Source organism: Lissotriton helveticus, chromosome 1_2 (assembly GCF_964261635.1).
Source record: "Lissotriton helveticus chromosome 1_2, aLisHel1.1, whole genome shotgun sequence".
Lineage (NCBI taxonomy): Eukaryota > Metazoa > Chordata > Amphibia > Caudata > Salamandridae > Lissotriton > Lissotriton helveticus.
The window spans coordinates 147,961,940-147,976,493 of NC_136058.1; the positions used below are offsets into that span (position 1 = coordinate 147,961,940).

General features: G+C 44.4%; 1 protein-coding gene across 1 annotated transcript in view; it reads left to right on the top strand.

The window, feature by feature from the left end:
- Window positions 1-8,766, top strand: part of FAM151A (family with sequence similarity 151 member A) — a 203,165-nt gene extending 194,399 nt beyond the window's left edge. The window contains exon 8 of the mRNA XM_078673442.1: window positions 7,668-8,766. Within this exon, the coding sequence (XP_078529568.1) occupies window positions 7,668-8,329 (662 nt within the window). The 3' untranslated portion in view covers window positions 8,330-8,766. The remainder of the gene's footprint in view (window positions 1-7,667) is intronic.
- Window positions 8,767-14,554: the final 5,788 nt, after the last annotated feature.

Consider the following 14,554-nt stretch of genomic DNA (forward strand, 5'->3'; position numbering starts at 1 on the left):
CACACAGAGGGTCGCCTAACCACCTCCTTGCATCGCAAACCCACAGAACGCAACACTCTTTTAGAATATACCAGTCATCACCCGAGGGCCTTACGAGATTCCCTACCATTCTCCCAGTTTTTACGCATTAGGCGCAACTGTTATTTCAAAGAGGACTATTTCACCGAAGCAAAAACTCTCAGTCGTGAACTCAGAGACAGAGGCTACCCGCGGAAATTGGTGCGTCGTTCTCTCAAAAGGGCCTGGTACAGCCCAAGGGAAACTCTTTTAGAGCCTAAACAAAAAAAAGAATAAAACAGGCTCATATGTGTCACCACATTTTCCCCAGCTTCCAATGCGATCAGAAAAAGTGTGCTTAAACACTGGCCAGTTCTCAACGCAGGTCAACTGACAATAGACCGCCCAATGTTCGCCTTTAAAAGGGCCAAGAACATTAAAGATCATTTAGTAAGAGCATCCCTGCCTCAACAAACCCTTAAAACCACTATAAATGACGCATGGGGTCTCCCACCCCTTACAGGCCACTCTAAATGTGGAAATTGTATTTATTGTGACTCTGCCGTTGAAGGCAAGTTTTTTGAGTAGGGCACTATTAAATTTGAGCGCAAATATTTTTCCAACTGTAACTCTGTAAACTTGGTATACGCAATTCTATGTCCCTGCATGCTTATTTATATAGGACAGACAAGCCAAAAAGTGAAACTGAGGATCGCCAACATCGGAGCAGGATCCGGTGCAAAACAGCCAATGCACCACTAGTGGAACATTTCTCAGAGAAAGGCCACAGTGAAGAGGACCTACTCTGGACAGTTGTATCCATCATAAAACCACCACCCAGAGGAGCAGACATTTCTCAATTGCTCAATAAAGAGGAACTCTCCTGGATTCTGAAAACTAACAGTATCAGAAACGGCCTTAACCGCCTTGAGGATTGGACCTCTTTACTGCAATCTCTGTCTTATAACCTAGAATATATGACATTGTGCTAATGTATTCTTTTCACAAGTCACTCGTGTCGCCTGTTGCTTGTTGCACTGAGAGTTCACACTATCGCCCCGTTCACTTCACCACTCTAAGATGGCCGATCCCCTACTGCACTGTATTCACTACACACCGAGCAGCACCAGTCCTTCATCGCTTTCTATAGCCCGCGTGGCATAAACTATACTGAGCCACCGGCACAGAGACAGATCCAATCGTACCACTGCATCAGTCATAGCGCCCCCGGCTTTCCCAAGTAAGTGAATCCTGCCGCTCCATAACTAATCTAGGAGGAACACGGTATGCTGCATCGCAGGTATCTAATCAGCCTCCTTTTATCACCCCGGGTCTCTAGATTGAGCTATCACGCTCATTCCCCAGTGGATCCAGAAACCTTATTCGATACTCTGGACGCACTACTAATGGTTAATATGCCCCGCCATTCTTCACTCGCGTTCTTCGCCACACACCAACGACCGAATGCAGCAACTAATGGTTTCTTTTTTTCCCCAGACAGCACATCCTGCAATCTAACTGCACAATCATTCCTGAGCCTGTGAGCACTTATCCATGTAGGTTCAGCGGCAGAAATGCCTACACCTAATTCCCACGCACTTTGCGACTTAACGCCAACACAGTCACTGTAGATAATTAGTCACAATAATGGTCTGTGTTCCTTCGTTCCGCCAATCCAGTCACTGTAGATAATTAATCACACAAGTGTTCCACGCTGCTCTCGACCGCAGAGCAACAACGCCATCCATCTACTTTTGTCACTCCCCCCGCCGGAGCACTTCACTCTCACCGGACCGACCGCTTGATCTGATGCTCCTAGACTGAGAGTCCTGTGTACCATTAATTTCCTTCTGTATTCAAAGATACCACGCGCCGTTTTTAATCACTGTTTATTAAACACTTCCTCCACCCGCCGGTTCAATTTATGTGACCCCTTATACACCCAACACCATAGATCGTTTTTAACTGGTAACTTTCACCTTTTCACTCGCCATAATTTTCAAGTCACTTGACTTTTTAAAAAAAAATTGTTCAAAAACATGCCTAAACTTATGTATATCTCCTGTTTTTCCCCCCTTTGTTCCCTCCAATTCATCCTTGCATGTATAGTGATGCGGCGCTGTGTTAATAATTGTTGTGCAAGACAATGATGATGATAATTCTTGTCCTGATGATGATGCCCTACATTTAAAAAGGCATCGAAACGTCGTCGACAAAAAACCCCATATGCAATATGATAATACAATATTGTTTAATGCGATGGTGTGGTTATAAGAAATTGAGTCTGTAACACTGACCGTAAGTATACAGACAGATTTTCGCTTTGCCCTTTTGGCCATTACTTCGTTGTTTTGTCTTGAATGTTGTGGGTCACGGCTGTGCCCACTTGTTATCTATTGGTTCTCACATCTTACCTTATCCTCTAGAACGTTTAAAATAAATTCCTTGTCCGGCTGGACAAAAGACATACCACTTATCAGGTGTATGATTATTGTTCTTGAATTGTATCTTGTCCAAAATTAGGGACCTCTGGTTTTTGTAAAAGGGGTAAAATTCACCAGCCGGTCCCCTACCCTTAGAAGTGGTGGCTGTTGGGGCTTCTCTGCCACCTCTGCCTTTGAAACGTAGCCGTCTGGTTGGGTAGGAGTTGGTGAAGCAACCTTGGTCTTGGCCTTACCGGGAGCCTTGCCCTCTGGAGGTGTACTGTGCATGAGCACAGCCAGGCGAACGGCCCCTACCTCGTCCGGACCCATGGAAAACATGGGGGTGAAACACTCTCTTAATAGAGGATGGGGCCTTGTCCAATAAAATGTAAGTATTCACAAATGTGCCCAGTTCTTTAATAAAAGGCTCCCCGAAGAGGTCCCATTGCACAACTGCCCCTCCTCGGAGTCAGCCAAATCCCTTAGCTTGGGGTTAAATTTGATTAGCAAGAAGCAGCGACGCTCCATTGACAGGGCGCAGTTCGCATTGCCCAGATATACGACTGCGCTGCACCCAGCCAGACACTGCCTACAGGGAAATCAAAGAGCCCGAGGACTTGGCATCCTCGATCATATCCAATATTTTTGTTGGTGGACAGAGCACGTCCAGGAGTTTGTCCTGGCACGCCGGCCGGGATCGATCCCCTTTTTTGGGTCTTTTCCGAATTTCTGGTCATTCGGCGGCCAAACTCAGGGGTGTGCGCAACCTTCCCATCCAGAGAGGGGCGAGGACCCTCAGCTCTAAGGCATTTCCAAGATTTCTTTTCAGTGGCTTGCGAGTGCGGCCCGCAGCATAGCTTGTGTCCTTGTCCGGAGGGGCCAATTCAGAAGAGTGCGGGTGAAGTATCTTGTCCGGATCCAACATGTCCGAATTAGGGTCAGCTCTAGCCGGGGCTGGGGCCAGGGGGGCTGAGAAGAGGGAAGTCAAGGTCTGGACGGACCTAGTTCTTCATCTGGGTCTCTGTGAGTGTCGTCCCCCTGGGGTCCGGGGATGGTGGGTAAAAGTAAACAGGCCTGCTGGATCCCAGGGAGCGTAAGGCGGGGCAGGAGTTTGGGCCAAAAAGGCCTGCTTCAGTCTGGCAAAGGCATCATAGTCCACCCTAGCTTCACGGCGACGCTTCGCTGGGGCCATATCAGGTAGGAAGGGGTTTGGAGGTCCCCTGAAGGACCAAGGACCTGTGGCGGGGGCTGGAGAGACCCTGCGCATTTGCGCACAATCTTTTGAGATAGGTGATCCTCCAGGGGGGCACAGCCTCTGATACAGGCGATCCTCCAGGGGGGCACAGCCTCTGATACTGCCTTGTATATTGATGTGTCTACTGTATCATAGGAGTCATCATCCCATGGGAGAAATGCTAAGGGTTCTGCCTCCCCCTTGTCTACATTGCCCAGCTCCATAGCAAGCACCTTAGGGCACACTGCACAATCACTGGCGCTTAAAGGCAACAGGCACCTGGGTAAAATAGGGGACACCTGTAGAATTTTTGAAGTGGTGCTCAGAGCAGTCAAATGGGTTGAGGCACCCAGTGCAGCAAGGAGCTTACAGTGGTGTCACAGAGCTGCAGGCCGAGCACTGCTGATGTGGGGGGGGGGGGGTCACAGCCAAGATTATGGGTGGGTGATGCCTCACAGATGATGGATCTACGCACACCTGGTGCTATATGTAATTACTGGGAGCCCTTCTGGGAGAGTGTCCTCAGCGTGTCCGCTGCTCAACACAGTATACAGATCCCGGGGAGGGTGTCAGTGGTAATGCGTGTACTTGACCATGCAACACAATACGTCCAAAATAATGCATTTTAAAGCCCAATCGGGCTGTACAGACCCCACGGGGCAGGTTCCTTGGCTGATGGCGTGCGCCTCTGCTCCCTATGTGAGAGGAAAGCAGAGATGCACAAGGGAGCCGGTCAGGCGCCTTACTCAAATGCCATATTGCAGGTGGCGAAAGCGAGCACAGTTTGTTGTGTTTGGCGGGAGCGGTACAGCTCCCGCCAAGCCATAGTAAGAGCCAGCCCTGGGAGGTGGCTGTTCCCAGGGCCAGCTATGGCTGCACAAGGGGGACAACTAAGCCCGCCTCCATTGAAGGTCACAGCCCGGGGAGGTAGTGGTTCTCAGGGCGGTGGGGGGCCACGTGGCCCCCCACTATCATTTTTTACCATTTGCCCCCGGGGAGGTGGTTGTTCCCGAGGCTGCGAGGTGCTGGCTGTGTGCCCCGTGTTTATGTCATATTTTGCCCTGGGGAGGTGGAAGTCCCCAAGGCTGTGAGGGGGCGTGCGGGCCCCCCGCATTAATAAAACATTTGCCCTGGGGAGGGGACAGTCCCTAGCAACCCCTGCATAAATTATTAAGAATGGCCGGGGAAGTGGGGGGCCCCTGGGCTTTAGGGCTCCTAGGAGGGGGACCACGTGTGCCCCCTCATATATATTTTAGACATGACCCCAGGACCTGGCTCACCTGTGGGCCAATTAGCAACAAAGCACGGGAGTCTGCGCTTCATTTTTCTTTTTAAAGTTTCAGCGAGATTCACAGATCCAGCTGTATTTGATTTTTTTTAATGCTTTTTTGGCCCCGTGTGACCCCCAAGGGGCCTAGAGGGTAAGGTTGTTCCTACCCTGCCCCCTTTTCTTTTTCTTTTATATTTTTTCTGTGACTGTGGTCAACTGAGTCACAAGATGGCTGCCAACACTTTCTGGTTTGAAGTATTGGCAGCCAATCAGATCTGAGCACGAGATCAGGAGGGGTTGCGGGTCCACTGCGTCTTCTACATATTCACATTTGGATTTTCCTTATTATTTTAACCACTTGGCTGCTAAGGGGTGTGTGCGAGGTCCATTCACTTTCCATTGAAATCAATGGAAAGTCCATGACGAGTTACCCTTGTCATTAGCGCTGAAGGGGTTAAAAACTACTGAACGCATTTACACAATATAACAAGAAGGTCTTTTCCTGGACCAGCAGCTAACTTTCTGCCAAATTTGGTGTAATTCTATTGAGCAGTTCGGGCTGTAGCCGTGTCTAAAGTCTCCTATGTAAATAAACATGAAGAAAATGCATTTTGGGACACCCCCTTTTTCTCGGCACCCGCTTGACGGATCACCCTGAAATTTCCAAGACAGCAGCTGAAGTGACAAAATTGGCAAATGAAAAACACTCTTCCTATGGAAACTAGGTCCTATCTATAACTACCTACTGGTGACTGCCAGTAGGATATATATGTATATATGGTTTCACTTACCTGATATATACTTGCCATTGCGTTATAAAGGCATAAATGGTAAAAGGCATATGCACGGTAAACACTTGGGTGGTAAAGGCAAAGTGTGGTAAAGGCATTACGTGTTAAAGGATGTGTGATAAAGACATGCTTGGTAAAGGCATTTGTTGTAATAGCAGACAACCGAGCACCAGTACTGTAGCACTGGTTAAGTCATGGTAAAGTGCACAGAGTGCTAAGGCCAACAGAAACAAATCCAGCAGAACAGGAGGGGTAAAGGCAACAAGTTTGGGGTTGACTCTACAGAGAGGGCCAAATTCAACAGGGGTCAAAAGCAGACAATCTTTTAGTTGCATCCTTTTCATACTTGCATTCACAATACTGTTTTAAATAGTGCACAATGAACGTTTTAACTTTAATATGAGCTATAATGTTAAAGATATTGATGAAAAAAATGAAGTTACTAGAGATTCGTAGAGTTCTCGGTCATCCCAGATACCCAGAATAATTAATTTAACTCATAAATACAAGGGGGGGTCCCTAAAACTGCAGTCAATAGGTACACAATAGTGACAGAAACACCTGAACGTCGAGGCAGTGCCAGGCAGTATGAAGAAAGGTTACATTATGGCCAGAGCTTCTTAAACACAAATCATCAAGTCCTTCTAGCTCTGAAGAACTGTATACATTGGTAGTTGACCCCATGAAAGATTTTTAGAAGTAGCAGTCTGAAACTTTGAGGTAGCAACTGCTCAGAAGTAGAACTGTGTTTCCTCCAAAGTTGTGCCGCGTAAAGGGCCAAGGCTAGTCTCCAGCCTAGTTTTCAGGTGGTCTAGGGTGCCTAAGAAATGTTTGACAAGCATGGTGTAGTTCAGGGATACTGCTTTCTTTGTGAGTGGTTCCATCAATTATCTTTTCAGCGGTGGGGCATTCTTGAATATAAGGTACTGTTTCAGAGCTTGTCGCTGTTGTATACCTTAAGGTTTCAATCCCTGTGAGTGTTGAATACTCTTACAGATGTGCAAAAGTGTTAATACCTTCCAAGCTTCAGAAATCACATCGCTTGGTGATCCTGATAGTGGCCCACATTCTTATGCTAGCCAAGTGAGTGTTTAATATATAGTAGGATCACAAGCCCTTAAATTACCCTGAGTCAGAGTGTAGCCCAATTCAAGGCTGTTGGTGGCTATTTTCCATGGTCTTGTCATGAATATAAAGGGTTCTGAAAACCCAGCCCAAACTTGTTCCCATGTGTGGCGCCAGGATAACCCTTGTAACCAAGTGTGTGCATGTCAAATTGAAATGAGGGTTCCAACTGAGGGGAAACCCTAGTTCATGATTGCGAGTAATAACCAATAGTGAAAATGCATGTCTGGTAGTGCTATGCCCCTATCATAGACGGATGTATGACGTTATAACGCATACTTTTACTCCGCAGACCATTACAACGCGACTTTTACTCCGCATACCGTTACAACGCATAGCGCCTTGGGGCGCTGGATAGTGGTAAGTATAATTTACTATTCTAACTCCAGTCCCCGTGGACCCTAGGGAAGGTGTTGGATAGTAAATTATACTTATTCCCTATCCTAGAGCGCCCCCCAGCGCAATGCGTTGTAATGGTATGCGGAGTAATGGTCGCGTTGTAATGGTAGTGCGGAGTAAAAGATCCGTTGTAACGGGTGTATACCATCATAGACATACCTAAATTAGGTTTTCAGGGAATTCTGGGAGAGCCCCTGTCTCGCAGTAGAAGACATATTTAGGAACCCTAAATATCTGCTTTGAAGTAAGCATAAGAGTTTGTTGGGCATGAAAATTTTGTACAGTGCTGCTCACTCGATGGGGGACAAATACCATAACATAATTATATTGCCGAAGAGTAGAGATGGCCCTGCAATTGAAACCTAGAACTTTAGATCTTACATAGCACATTTGGTAACTATACTGAAAGCTTTCCTTTTGTTTTCCAGACCGAACTGGTATGATAGCACTGGATGTTGATGTGGACAGAGATCATAATCCACAGGTGTACCAGTACAACTCATCAGCAATAATGACATTGGAGAGCTGCCTTGATTTGCTCTACACCAGCTCCAACTTCTGGGGTGTCTTCTTAAAGGTCAAAACAGAAGCAGCACTTATTCCAACACTCGGGCTTCTTAGCAGGATGTACAAAAGTGGCTTACTACTGAACCCTGTCTGGGTCAGCATGGATGTCTCTTACGGACGCTTTCGCACTGACGGGTTCATCGAAGGCAGAAAGTTCATTGACACCATTAACACAGTCTTCCCTTATGTCACGATAGCTCCAAGTTGGCCCAATGAAGCCCTAAACAAGGGCTACACTGAGCCCCTGATTGAAGACATGTTGAGACTTGTTGAAGGCCTCTGGCAGGATATATCATTCCAACTGCAAGCTGTTCCGTTGAGCACAGCGTGGAAGCCTGCTACTAAGCTGCTGGAAGTTTCGCCCTCCTACACAATCACTGTGGAACACAAGCCTGCCCAAGGGACATTCTTCCAAGGATATCCTGGACTCGTGGACATCAGATCTCACACTGAAACAAATGTCTACTACAAACTGCCGAGGGATTATAGAAATGAGTTCATGATGATCATCTACAACTCCTAAGACAAGGCAACAGGCGCATTTCCACAATCACCTCTTCTGAATTGTGCTCTTTCTGCTTGACAAACGAATGATTCGCTGCATGGATTGTGTCATGCAGCTCAATGATTTTATTAGTGTTTGTAGCGCATTGATTTTTCTCTCCATGATAACTTTACACTTCGAATATGTTGTAGTCAAATTTATGCTGAAGTTTTGCAAACTCCACATCTCCATAACAATTACATCCTTCCTATTTTTTTCGATAGCACTTGAGACTTTAAGACTAGTTCATAAACTTAGATGATGTGCAGAGATGCCTTGCTGCAATAGACAGCTATGTGTGATTTTAATGCATGGTGAATTGTATCATTATGTAGTTACCTCTGTTGTATTTGGTTGAATACCAGTTATGAATCTATGAAATGTGTAATAAAACCTTTTTATTATATTTTAATTAATATTGATTGTGGTATGTCTTCTTTTTCTTCAAAGGAATAGAGCCTGTTTTTTATGTTGGTATTTACTGTCACCAAGCAGCAGACGTCACTGGGGGGGTGGGGGGGAACTGCTCCCTAAGAAACAAGAGAGTTCACCTGCAATAGGGAACAGGAGAGAGTTCAACTCACTAGTCTGGGTCACCTCATCGTTTCTGGGAAAGGCTGAGCATGTATCTATGTGTATAAGACATTTCTATAGTGCAAAGCTAGCAATGGCGTTCCAGCCAGAGGGAAGGAGCGCGGGGTACGATTCCAGATCGTGTACAGTGATGCAAGTTGTCTTGTATGGTGGCAGTGTTCATTAAGGAGATGTATTTCCAATGTATTCCTAATCAACAGGAGGGTAAACGCAGTTCCAATATCACTGGAGAGGTTGTAGCAGATCTTGGGTGCATGGATAAGTAGTCCTGCCTACTGAACCTTTTCTTCCTGCATTTCTTCATGTTCAATCTGGAGATATCTGCAAGTGGAGAATATTTTTAGTCCTATTTGAGTTATCACTTTTCCCTTATTTACAGGCGATTTAAAGGCCAATGGGGCCCTGCGTAGTATCCCACTGTACATTTGTTGAATTCGAGCTACAGTGAAACTGCTAATCAAATCAAAGTCTCTGATGCATACACTTCCGTGACCACCAAAGGTTTTTGTACCCAAAATAGGAATGGACGTACATAGTTACTTTACATTGCCTAATACATGATTTATATTGCTTATTACATGATTTTAGGTGAGACCATCTCTCACGATTCTCCATACTATGCAGTAATAGGTGCACAGAGGAAAAGTCTGTGCCTGCACTTTTATATGGGAGGTCTGCACACTGTGGAACACGCCGGCACTGTATTGATTATTTTAGCCACTCAAATAATCTGAATCTTAATGGGGTACATGTAGCCTTGCTTACAGTTAGGATGTGGAGCTGGGCAGGGTGCCCCCAGTAGGATGGGGTGTGGGGTGTGTGTTGTGGGGTGTGTGTGTGTCAAGATAGTAGAAGTAGGGAAAGGGGCATTCTATGGATGGCTTTGAAAAAAAGTGTGCCTTGTGCCCTGTGTTGGCACAGACCCAGCTTTCCTGATGCCAATATAGAGGGGTGGATGATACCCCACCTAGCCTGATTGGACTGTTTTGGGTCAAACTGATACTTTTGTTGAAAATAAAGAAGGAATAAAGGGGTGTCCCATCAATATGTTGTTTTCAATAGCTTAGCTTTATCATAACAAGAGTATTGAGTGTTCGTTTTAGTATGGAGTGGGTGGTACCTGACAACACGCATTGAACAAGACTTGTGGAGTATTGAGATACGAAAATTAAAGACATGCACAAAGACTGTAGAGTGACGTTGATCAAAGCCAGAATCCAATGGCTTAACTGTAAATTTAATGAGTGAATCAGCATTAGAATGTCTAAGTAGGTATTCAATTTTTATTTATTATGGTTTGACTTAAAACGATACAATATATACATTGGATGGACATTTGTCCTTTGATTTATTTTTAAAATAAATTTACTACTCTGCTATCCATTTGAGGATTCGTACTCCTTTATTTGTTTGCTGCAAGAACGGAGGTGATTGAGAGGTCTACACCTGGTCTCCTTTTGCCGATCATTGGCGAAACAGGAACATTGTTGGATATATATATATATATATATATATATATTGCAGACTCACACTCCCGGTGTCCAGCCAGTACCTGCTCACGAGCGGGTCGTCGTTGGGGCTCCGGCGGCCCAAATATCACTACGAAGAATTTCCCAATTGACAGGAAATGCACGACGACACACAAAGGTTGCTGTGCTTGAAAGATTTATTTTAGGCAGCAAAAACAAACAACGCGTTTCACCTCACGGCTTGCTCACGTTTGTAATGGATTGCAAAACGATAATCCTATTTACAAAAAACCAAATAATGACATTGAAAAAGGACTACAGTGCACTCACCCCCCAGTGTAAAATACATGGCAGACATATTGGAGAGGTATAGTATCTCAAAAAAGCAATATAATGTGCAGTTAATACCTCAAAACATGATAGATACAACAGATGTTTAGTAGTCAATGACATAATAAACCAAATCAAATCAGGCTGCACAAACAAGTAGGATCAATGATTATTCAACTTAATTAGCAAATTTACATGGATAAACCCTATTCTCATGTATTCACAAAATAATTGTCTTTGTATCTCATAATGCCGCCCAAGTGGGCATGGTCACTTTGCAACAAAGCATGTTAGACCTCATAAGTATATAAAGCAAATTCTGAAAACAAATAATCCGAATGGACCGTCCATGTACCAAATTAGTAATAGAGTGTTAATTCTCTCTTAGTCTCTCAAATACCGCCCATGTGGGCACATTTTGAACCTACTACACAGATAATAATTCATCCAAGGCAGCCCAATAAACATAATACCAGTATGATCATCGTAGTAATTTCTTCAGCAATTCATTTTGCTCATCTATCATATCGAAAGATCATCTTAATTTTCCACTGTTGTATCCTATCCTGGAATATTTGATATCCAATAGTCCCCAAGTGCAAAATATCTGTGAATTAATTGAAAACAAATGTTTTAAAATGTTTTAAAATCAAGGCGCAGTATTATAACGGACTATGCAGGCAAGACTATGTTCAATATGCAGGATTTACAAAATTTACAAAATTCTAGAAAAAATACTTGATCATTTCACCAGTCAGACGACTCATTCTTTTGACCCATATTCAATTCATGAGACTACTTTTCCAAATGAACAGACAATTCTTCATGATTATTAAGCCCCTCCGGGTATGTGCATTCAAAATCAATAATCATTCTTGATTCAAGTTTGCGTAAACATGCAGTTCTGTCTCCTCCTCGAGTCCCAAGATCTACTTTGTCCAGCACCACCATTTTGAGAAGATTCTCGTTTTGGTAATGCTGCTCGAAGAAGTGTCTGGCCACAGGGTATTGTGTATTGTGATTTTTTATCGCCCTCATGTGCTGAAGCACCCTTTCCTTAGCCTTTAGTGTCGTGCTCCCCACATACCATTTATTACATGGGCAAATTAACAAATATACACAATACATGGTGTTGCATGTTAGCATTTTACGTATCTTGAAAATCTTGCCTGTACTGGGTATCATTATTTCTTTACAGTTGGTGCTATTCCGGCAGGCTTTGCAGGATCTACAGCACCTGAATCCTGGTGTTTCTTTAGGTTTGCTTGATCCAGTCACAGCATTAGGACTAAGCTCATCCCTAAGTGATTTGCCTTTCCTAAAGGTCACCTGAGGGTAATCTTTCACATGTGGTTTGAGGTGTGGATCTGTAAGTAACACATGCCAATGTTTGTTAAGAATACCCCTCAATTCCCCAGATTGACCTGAGAATGTAGTTATAAACCTGATTGTAGATTCGGTCTCTGTTCCCGCATTGGTGTGAAGGAGTTCCCTTCTTGTTCTAGTGTCTGCTTTCATAACAGCCCCCTGTATGGTCTTGTTGTTGTAACCTCTCTCTTTAAAGCGTGTGACCATTCTCTTTTTCTCGACTTCAAATGACTCCCTCGTGCTACAGTTACGTTTGGCACGTAGAAGTTCCCCGTAGGGGATACTGTCCACAAGTCTTCTTGGATGCGCACTTCTTGCATTCAGGAGACCATTGCCCGCAGTGCTTTTTCTATAGAGACTAGTGGTCATTCTTGTCCCTTGTATTTCAACTAGCACATCCAAAAACTCTATTCTGGAAGAGTGTATTCCAGCTGTGAACTGCAAGTTCATAGAGTTTTTGTTGAGCTGAGCCACAAATTGTCTGACCGATTCCTCCGAACCGTTCCAAATCATAAAAATATCATCGATGAACCTTAGCCACAGGACAACTTGGTTGTTAAAGGCGTGGATTTCAGTGGACACCTGCTCCTCCCACCACCCCATAAAGATGTTAGCATAACTGGGGGCGAAGCAGGTGCCCATCGCCGTGCCCTGTGACTGGCGGTAGATAGATTCATCAAAAATAAAATGATTATGTGTAAGACAAAAATCAATTAAGTCAAGTAGCATGTTAGAGTGGTCAAGAAACGCAATGGATCTTGCTCTCAAAAAGTGCCCTACTGCCTGTAGCCCAAGATTGTGTCTAATGCACGTGTACAAACTGCACACATCCAATGTAACCAGAATGTAGGTATCCTCCCACACAATACCCTCTATGCTTTTGAGGAAATGTGTAGTATCTTTAAGGTACGTTGGTAGAGCAATCACAAAAGGTCTCAAGAAATGGTCTATATACTGGGAAGTATTCTCTAGTAAAGTGTTACCAATGTGAATCCGGGGAGCACTTTCAAGATTAAATCCAAATTCATTCCCCAGATTGTTTGTGAGGCTGTTGAAGTATTTGAGAAAGGCGTTCTTTCTGACCTTAAAAAACTGAGATCAGAACAAACACCCCATAACAGGAAAAATCTCACGTTTGAACAACATAATGCTATCAGGGACTTAAAAACAGACGAGAGCATTGTCAACCGCAATGCGGATAAAGGTGGAAACGTGGTTGTTTTAGACAAAAACAAATACCTAGCTGAGGGACATAGGCAGCTGGGGGACACAAACTGTTACGAACGTAGCTCATTCTCAGACTTTCGAACCACCAAAGCTCTCTTCGAAGCCAAAATACAAGACTATCTAGACAAAGGCTCACTGACATGGGACGAGTATTTGTTTCTAAAATGTGATCATCCCAAGATACCTATTTTGTATCTTCTCCCGAAGATACACAAAAATGCCACTGATCCACCAGGGAGGCCCATAGTATCTTCTATGGGCTCTTTACTAGAGAATACTTCCCAGTATATAGACCATTTCTTGAGACCTTTTGTGATTGCTCTACCAACGTACCTTAAAGATACTACACATTTCCTCAAAAGCATAGAGGGTATTGTGTGGGAGGATACCTACATTCTGGTTACATTGGATGTGTGCAGTTTGTACACGTGCATTAGACACAATCTTGGGCTACAGGCAGTAGGGCACTTTTTGAGAGCAAGATCCATTGCGTTTCTTGACCACTCTAACATGCTACTTGACTTAATTGATTTTTGTCTTACACATAATCATTTTATTTTTGATGAATCTATCTACCGCCAGTCACAGGGCACGGCGATGGGCACCTGCTTCGCCCCCAGTTATGCTAACATCTTTATGGGGTGGTGGGAGGAGCAGGTGTCCACTGAAATCCACGCCTTTAACAACCAAGTTGTCCTGTGGCTAAGGTTCATCGATGATATTTTTATGATTTGGAACGGTTCGGAGGAATCGGTCAGACAATTTGTGGCTCAGCTCAACAAAAACTCTATGAACTTGCAGTTCACAGCTGGAATACACTCTTCCAGAATAGAGTTTTTGGATGTGCTAGTTGAAATACAAGGGACAAGAATGACCACTAGTCTCTATAGAAAAAGCACTGCGGGCAATGGTCTCCTGAATGCAAGAAGTGCGCATCCAAGAAGACTTGTGGACAGTATCCCCTACGGGGAACTTCTACGTGCCAAACGTAACTGTAGCACGAGGGAGTCATTTGAAGTCGAGAAAAAGAGAATGGTCACACGCTTTAAAGAGAGAGGTTACAACAACAAGACCATACAGGGGGCTGTTATGAAAGCAGACACTAGAACAAGAAGGGAACTCCTTCACACCAATGCGGGAACAGAGACCGAATCTACAATCAGGTTTATAACTACATTCTCAGGTCAATCTGGGGAATTGAGGGGTATTCTTAACA